At 41.8% G+C, this 8,965-nt stretch overlaps 1 protein-coding gene across 1 annotated transcript in view; it reads right to left on the reverse strand.

Annotated features, from left to right (window-relative positions):
* Positions 1–1,743: 1,743 nt before the first annotated feature.
* ssrp1a (structure specific recognition protein 1a) overlaps positions 1,744–8,965 on the reverse strand; it is an 18,778-nt gene continuing 11,556 nt past the window's right edge. The window contains exons 12-18 of the mRNA XM_078260562.1: positions 6,076–6,208; positions 5,943–5,988; positions 5,709–5,838; positions 5,390–5,557; positions 4,318–4,415; positions 4,046–4,217; positions 1,744–2,219 (exon numbers count right to left, since the gene is read on the reverse strand). Coding sequence (XP_078116688.1) covers positions 2,154–2,219; positions 4,046–4,217; positions 4,318–4,415; positions 5,390–5,557; positions 5,709–5,838; positions 5,943–5,988; positions 6,076–6,208 — 813 coding nt within the window. The 3' untranslated portion in view covers positions 1,744–2,153. The remainder of the gene's footprint in view (positions 2,220–4,045; positions 4,218–4,317; positions 4,416–5,389; positions 5,558–5,708; positions 5,839–5,942; positions 5,989–6,075; positions 6,209–8,965) is intronic.

Below are 8,965 nucleotides of genomic sequence, written 5' to 3' on the forward strand. Positions count from 1 at the left end.
AATTGTAATTTCAAGCGGCACACATTGAGAACACTCAATATATATTTCAGCAAAAATCAATTCAAATGAGTAATGTGTAAAAAGGAATTGTCCCAAAGGGCTTGTTCTAAGGACCACCAGTCAGTGTTACTGCAGCAGGATGTGCAGGAAGAGTATCTTATCATCAAAACCAACACTGTCCAAGTGGAAGTGAACCACACATCCGGGAGTGTTCGGCTCTTAAAAACCACCCTGTTCGACCCTAATATAGAAGCCCTTTTACAAACCACTATGTACTTAGGCATTGGCCTCCTGTTTGAAACCACTGTCCCCCCAACATTCACTAGTGTTGCCATCTAACTTCCAGTGATAACACACTCTCAAACCACCCTGCGTGGTTAAATGGGCCTGGTGTACAACACCGCAGAGAATAGGAATCCATGGGAATGTCCAGAGTAAGACTACAGTACGAGCAAAGATCTCCTTGAGCTGCAGTGCTATTTTAACAGTGGATAGGTGGATGCTTTCATGTGGTGAAAAATACCAGTAAAATGTATAAATGAGTCCTTGTGCAGTGAGTTTGTAAGACTATGGAGAACAGTCACACTGCCAGGACTTTAATCCTGCATGCTGCCTTTAATCACGAGAAGTGTTTTAACATGGCATGATTAGAAAGATGACTGTGATGAGGCTCAAAGTTCATTCTTGAACTAGACATCAACAGATGACAAAAACAATCTCACCAAAGGCCCATTTAGTAGCGGTACTGGAGATTTTGATCATATCACATGATCTTCCTCAGCAGGTGTTTGAGTTTGCAAAGCGCCATGGCATTACAATTTCCATTTCTTTATGAGCACTTTAGGACTTCTTATTCATGTTACCTAAAAAGTTGAGGTTCAAAGTTCATTCTTTGGGCCTGTGTTACCATTTGAAGCATTTTTCTTTATGTAAACGTATCTTTCAAAACATGCATTGAAGTGATGAAAGCAGACCACCTTGAAAAAAAGTTGGTTTGCACACAAGCTGGTTGGCTAATCTCACTGTCAATCAACATATCAATAGCCCTGTTTCTCAAACAAAATGAGCCATCATGGTTTCTTGCATGTGAGCTTCAAAGTTTGGTTGTGTCCCATTTTACCTTCTGGCAGAAGAGATGTTAAAGAGCACAATAATAATACATTTATTTTTTATAGTGCTTTTCTACACACTCAAAGACACTTTACAGTTTTTGTTACAAACAGACAAAAGGTTCGTAGACAAGGTTACATGACAGACAAAAAGAAAAGGAAAACAGATGGAAAAAAGCAGGAGCATTACAATGAATACGTTGCCTGTTATTTATTGGTTATGATGCTTTTGAAAAAAAGGTTCCAGAAGGTGGCTCTTGACTATGATTTCAGAAAGATAAGTTACTTTGAGTAATTCTTTGTTGTACTTTATCAATTTTCACCCATTTTATTCATTAGTTATGAGGCTGTTGTAAGCCCATAGTTTGTCAGTTTCACCAAAAACCTCACTGATTAGTTGGATTACTGTTCTGTAATAAGCTGTCACATTTGACAACTTCCAAATTGTAAAAAAACAAAATTCTACATCTACAGCCAAAATAAATGAAACATGTGGGTGAACCCTGGCTTACAGGGGCCTAAAGTGGAACTCAACTAGTAGCTACCATAAAACATTGTTTTTAAAGCTGTTGGGTTCCCATTATACCCCCAGCAGCATGATATAAAAAGTTCTGTACAAAAAAACAGCAAAGTGTGACTTTATTAAAAATGATTCATTTATTTATTTAAGTCTGAAAACAAGACATGGTAAAACACAAAAAAAACACTCAACTGTGGTTTTTAAATGCGCTACAAAGGAAGAACAAAACAGCTTCATATCGACTCTTCTAATCCACATTAAATCAACTCCTATAGTCTGAGAAAAGTTGTACACCAGTATACTATTTCACTGAGTGCTCATGGGAAAACTCGTTCGAATATCAAATATCACGAGCTTTCAGAGTCGCAAGACGAGTGTGGACTCCTAAAGCAAAACATGTAGAAGAAAAAAAATACAACTCAAGTCTGTTGATTTGTCAGTCAGTCCATTTGTGTGAGATCAACATGAAGAGCATAAATGCTTGGTCCTTGGTTTGTGTGTCGGATGGGTAAAAGTGTGTGTGTTTAGTCAGACTCTTCCTCTGAGCTGGCAGGTGTGGACACAGCCTCTTCCTCCTCCTCATCAGATTCCTGGTTAAAAAATACAAAGAGAGGGGATTAGTACTGTGCGTGTGTGTATTGATAATCCATCAGATTTGTGTAACATACAACTTGGAGGATAGTTTCCACAGAAATAAAAATTATGAAAAGGCCAATACCATTTTTAATGTGTACCATTGCCATGCCAACGTATAAACTAACTTGTGGCAAGTTGCGGAGGTGAGGTTTTGCAGTGACTGACAAATGAGCAGTGGGGTAGTCACGTTACAAGGCAGAGAGCCAGTTGCTAAGTGAGTCAAATTTAAAAGCCCAATTCTTCATCCACACAAAGCACATTGCTATCGGCAGATGAGCGACGGCTTTTTCGGCTCGTTTTCTGCGACAGGTGGGGCGTAGGGGCACGGCGGAGTAAGCAAGCTAACGTTAGCCAACTAACTTACAACTTGTCCGCTCGCTGGCTTGCTAGTTCCGCCATCCTTTCATGCTACATTGATTACAGAGAATGAGCCGAACAGCGGGCTGGGTCTGCTGACCTGCTGCCGCTGGGCCCTCCTCCCTACCGCCCGGAGCTCGGGAGAACGTCTCCCACACTGTCAGACCGCTCTCCTCCCAGCAAGCTGTGTCAGACTTTCCGGCCCCACTGACGCGTTATTATGGATCCCACGTAACTTCTAGGCAAGTCCCGCCCTACGAGGCAGCTCGATTGGTTGGGGTTAGGCATTGACCTCGAGTGGTTAAGGTTAGGAAAGCCGATTGGTCAGGGGATAGGACATGAACAAATCGGGTTACGTTACCTTGCGTAAGCATGGACGCTTGGCCAATAGTAGTGTGTGAATGCTATTGAAGGGCGGGCCTTGCCGCAAAGTTGCGTGAGTTCCATAATAACGACCCACTGACGGGTGTTGTCTCCATGACAACTAACAACAATCGCCATTTCATTCTGCACTAATCAAATAACCACCACACACAGTTCAATGGCCTTTCCATCCATCTTATTCCTATGGTATTCTCCCTCTTATACCACAGCTTCTTGCCAACAAAATGCCAGAGGCAATCAAATTAAGAAGTATAATTTACTAACTTGTATAACACATTTTGGTCTTGCTTTTTCATTTGAAATATTATGAAAAATATTTCTTGTAACTCTGAATTCCTGCTGCTTGCGTTGCTAGGCTCTTCCCCTCTCTAGCGCTTACCTGCAATTTCTCCTCATCGCTTTATTTTATTTTATTTTGTGTGCAGTTTTGGTCACAAGTCCTACCTGGTCCTTTTCTTCTGCGATCAGACCTGCCAACTATCTTATAAAAAAAGTCCTCTCTCCTCCTCCCCATTACCATTAGTTGATTTTGATGTGCAGATTTACTCCAACATAAAAACACATTTGAAAATAAGAGTCTTGTTCTCACTGAGCAGCTATTTATCTATGCCCCCCCCCCCCAAAAAAAATTCAATATGCATACAGTTTCTGTCACTACCTAGAGCTTAGTACTGCCGCATTTATTGAGAACTGCATCATCCTGGAGCTATTTGGATTATACTGTCCAGTTACTAGAAACTAATGGACAGTCAATCAGAACCAAGAAGTTTCAGTGACCTTGCTATAACAGCAAACAAACCATGACTTCATGTCCCCTCAGTCACACAAAACAATCTCTGCATTGACCTGAAATACAAACTTGGAGGTGATGAAAAACAATGTTGCACCCCAATGTGTTTATCATGACAAAAATGTATATCACATGTCAAGAGACTGACTCACTACAGCGAGTGATGTCTGAATGTTGTGGTGAACAAAGAGGATGAATCTGATAATGGATCCTGCAGCTTATAATGTTGTTTATCAAGACTGGCTTTACCTTCTTCCTCTTGGACTTGCTCTTATGGTCAGAGTCTGATGAACTCTCGCTGGTCTCGATGAACTCTTTACTTTTGAAGCTGTCGTTGCCTCCTCCCCGCTCCCTGTCCTTGTCTGCACTGGCAGACTTCCTCTTCTTCTCCTCCTTCTTACCTCCAGATTTTCTACTCTCCCTAACAGGTTAAGTGTGGGGACAAAAGAAGTCAAACATATTTAAGACCGATTGTATCAAAGAAAAAAACAAAACAAACACGAGTTCATGTCTTGTCTTACTTTTTGGAACTGGAGGTTGCTCCTCCGCCGCTCTCTTTGAACTCTTGCTTTGCTTTTTCATAATTCCTCTTTGCCTCTCCAGCCTTTGTGTCCCACTCCTGAAGGAACAGAGGAGCAGGGAAGTGTAAAGGAGAGGAATGAATAAAACAACATGGGACAAATTAATAGAGACTGGGTTTGATGAAAGCCAGCTCTGCATAGCACAAGTTCAATGTGGCACAGATGTAATTAAACCACCCCATTTGGCTGTAGTTCTTTGAGATAATGCACTTCAAAACTTTAATGTCAACTAAATGTATTTAGATTGATTTATATGGGCATACATATGTAACCCATAAAATAAGTGCAGGTTCCCTTCTGACAACTGTGTAAAAAAAGTTTAATTAGGTTAATTTTCCATTTTAAATGACAGAAACACTCTTGATGACACACTAAGTAACATAAGAAAAAAATAGGTGCACATCCCAACGTGACATCATGACTTCTCGTAAACAGACAGCACTTTCTAAAGCCAAGTGGTGTGTTATCTGTACGCATTTTGAGCTATCCGCGTGTATGTCTACGCCGTATACAGCAGAGGGGTTGGGTTTAGGAAAAGAAGAACGGGACGGTTGGCTTTAGTAAAAGAAGAAAGCGACGGTTGACTTTAGAAAACGTGACACGCGGGACACGATCCCCGGTCTCCGTGGTGAAAGTCCTGTGTTGTTTGACCCATCCTCCACCCCAACCAACCTCCCTATACGGATTTTCGGGCTTTCATACTACTCGCTACTGCGTAAATTGTATGCAATCTTGATAACACGCCAATAATGGCATACAAATTGGCGTGTCATACATACGCCACTTATTGAGATCAGTCTGTTAAAATTGAATTGATCATACCTACAACTTTTATATTATTCTATAGTCACAGCCACTCTAACACAATCCTGTCCTGTTGTACTCACTGGGAGCCACAAAGCAAACATAAATGTGAAATGCAAACTAATATTTATCTTAAATATCTAGTGTTGTGAGAGCATAGGAGTAAAACTACAGCAAATCGTCTCTTCTCCTCGTTCTCCTGCCTTACCTCCTTCTCGTCTTTGCCTAGTTGTCTCCACATCTCTCCGGCCTTCTTGGAAATCTCGGTGATGGAGATGCCCGGGTTCTCTGATTTGATTCGCTCGCGGCTGGAGTTGAGCCACAGCATGTAGGCACTCATCGGCCTCTTGGGACCGCCAGTTTCTTTCTGCTTCTTCTACTCAGATTGAAGGAAGGAAGGGAATTAAAGGGAAAAGAGTGCAATTACACAGGTTAATATATGCTACTAACCATCTGTTTGCAATACTAGAGTCTTTTTACAACCTAATATTTCTCTCATGTTTTCTCCCTGTCCCAAGTGCTCTCACCTCTTTGCGTGGTTTCCTCTCTTTTTTCTCCTTCACCACTTTGGGTTTCTTGGCCTTCTTCTTCTCGCTTGCATCATCGCTATCGTCCCCGTCTTCGCTGCTGTCGCTCGCTGAGGCATTGCTGTCGTACCTGATTGACAGAGGTGGAGAAATGGGGAAAGTTACGTCAGCCAGAGTAAGCCAGAGTGGGTCAACAGACTTAAAACAAACAGAGTTTAAGAAGAAGCCACTTACTCTTCTGCAATGTCATCATCTTCTTCTCCGGGGTTAAATGACTCATCTAGAGTGATACAAGGCAGAAAATCAAACCTACCGATCTTCTGAAATCAACATGTGTTGCATACTTCTGTCATACTGAGACTGTTACCGCTTTCGCCATCTGACTCCTCGCTGTCGTTGCCCTCCTCTCTGATCTTGCCCTCAGCCTTCATCCTCTCCAGGTAGGCGTCGTGCTGGTCGTCGTCTGAGTCACTGTACTCATCAATCTTACCTTTCATGCCCTGAAAGTAAACTGCACGGTCAGAAACAAACCAACAGTACTCACAATACAGCATAGCCATTGTAGAGTCTTCCAGGACCTACTAGCCGCCAGGCAACACTCATGTTAGATAGAAAATAGATTGTTCATTTATTCAATAAAATGCAAGAAGATACTGCAAAATGTCAACCACAATCTAGGTCTAGGTACATTTTCAAATTGCTTCTTTTGTCCAACCAATAGTCCATAAATATATATATATATATAAACAAATTTATTTGAGAAGTTTGTGGGGATTTTTACTTAATATAGGACTTACACGAATAATCAATCATCAATATTGTCGTCGGTTTTCCTTTGATTGACTACATTTATTGGCCAATTAATAAAATAACACACCATGTTTGGTTGGATGTCATGAATTTTAACATTGGGCCTCATGTAAGTTTCTGTATTCTTAACCGACATTTCTCCTACTGTTTTCTGTGATGCTCCCTCATTGGAGTGTTCTAAGCCGAGTCAGCAAATTCTCTTAACTTCATCACCTTGTAGTGAATTACAAATAGCTACCTGAAGCCTCCTGTTTTTCTTTAGTCCTGCCAAATTTATTTCATAAAAGATGCCACCCAAGAGTAAAAAGAAGACTTTCACACCACGGCATTGTCGGTCAGCAGACGAAAACATAGTGTCCCTGTATTGTAATGTTATCTTAGACCAAATCCAAACAGTTTTCCCATGTCCATGCAGCAATATCGGTCTGCCAGGGGACAGACAGACGACAAGTCAGGGAGGCTCTTAAAACACCAACAGGAAATGGAGAGCAGGCCCATTCATTTTCATTGACCTACTCTACGGACCCTGTCACCATGGCAACAGATGGCCCAGTAACCAGAGACACCGAGTTGCTGCTTGGACTTTGTTGTCAGACAGACCAGGGTTCCGTTTCAGGAAGGAGGTTTAGTGAAAATTCTGGGTTTTCTGTTTCAGAAAGGGAGGTTACGTAAACCTGAGAGAGAGGGGTCACTCCAGCCCGTTTCAGAAAGAGAGGTAACTTAACCTCAGAGTCAGTTACTATGGTAACTGAGCCTGTGAACCTAACCTGGTCGGTAGCAGATTTTCTTCAATAAACCTTGGGTTTCTCTCAGTCTCCTCCCTCTGACACAGCGCTCTTTCATTTCCTCATTCATTCATTCAGTCTGTATCAGGCGCATTTTAACGCAGTTTGTTATCTGCACGAATAAAAACTGTTACGCAGACTATAAAACGTTTTTGTTCCTAACATGGCATTTCCTTTTGTCAACTATCCCGTTGATGAAGAAGCTGTATTACTTCGTTAGTTAAACATATGTCGGGAGATGATATTGAGGCCCGACTAGATGTATTTTCATTTCCAGATAACTACCTATTTGAGCGGCATCGTTTTTCTTCACAGTCCATCAGATATGTAGATACCTTATTGTCCTCATAACACTAATGTCACCCATCGTGGACATACTCTTACATCCCAGCAGATTGTTTGTGTCGCATTAGTTTTTTTGCAAACGGCAGTTTCCTAACATTGTTGATGCGGAGCATATTAGTAAAGCCAATGTAGCAAAACGCCGTCAGAAGAGTGTGAGTCGCTCTGAAACGTTTTTGTAGAGTTCCCTTGACACAAACCAGTAAGACATTTAAAAGAAAAATGATTGTCAATCATAATTCTGTTGATGGTGCTGCAGCTAACGGGATTAGTAGTTTACTTTTTCGCCCGCAGGATTGCACCTAAATGAAATTATAGGTGTAGCCTACTACCATTCCAGTTTTCACCAGTAATATTATAGGTTACCTGTGATTAAATCTGAAATAAACACACTATATTAGAGCTTACGCATTGACTCGAGCAGCAATTCTCTCCCACACCAATTCTCGCTATTTTACAGCAGCAGCCGTGTTGCTTTTTTAAACAAAATATACGTTCAATCTCGCTGTATGTGCGCATGAGTATTTCCGGCGACCAGTTTGTTTGTGGTTGTTACCATGGTGAATCGTAGTATCATGGCTCCATTCATGCTGCCTTTTTATTGTGGAGGTGCACGTGCTTAACTCTGACTGAACCTAATCGGAGTTGATTGAACCAACTCAAATCAGCTGTTCTGGAACTGTAAACCCAGAGTTTCCCATCTCAGGGTAAATCAACTCAGACATCAGGGTTAGACTCAGAGTTTGTTAAACCTCCATCCTGAAACGGGCCCCAGGAACTTGTACGTGTCAACAGACAGCATTAATGCAATCACCACTGCCTATGTTCGGCAGTGGTCATGCTGACAGCTGTGTCGAGTGTTAAAGCACACCAAAAGCCCCCGGGCCACAAATTAGTCAGCACGATGCAAACAAAAGCGCACACACACGCGCACACACACACACACACACACACACAATCAGTCTAACACTCCTTCACCCCCATGTCCCATGATTAGTCATAAATCACTCAGAATGTATCCGGTTCAACAGCAATTGTATTGGTAACTTCACACCAAAATCAAGATTATAGGAAACAATCCTCAGGGGACACACACACACACACACAGCGGCACGACATGCAAGCAAAAATCAATCCACACCGATAAAACAAAGCGCCTAGTTCACACGTGACGCCCGTGACCATACCCACCTTCTTCTACAGGGGTACAAGGACGGACACACAGGAGAAGGGCAACAAGCATCAATATCTGGGATGGAAGTCTGACAAAACTCATGAAATTTATTTGCTTACAAACTGGGAGATGTTTAAATGACTTAC

This window comes from Sander vitreus, chromosome 10 (genome assembly GCF_031162955.1).
Source record: "Sander vitreus isolate 19-12246 chromosome 10, sanVit1, whole genome shotgun sequence".
Classification (NCBI taxonomy): domain Eukaryota; kingdom Metazoa; phylum Chordata; class Actinopteri; order Perciformes; family Percidae; genus Sander; species Sander vitreus.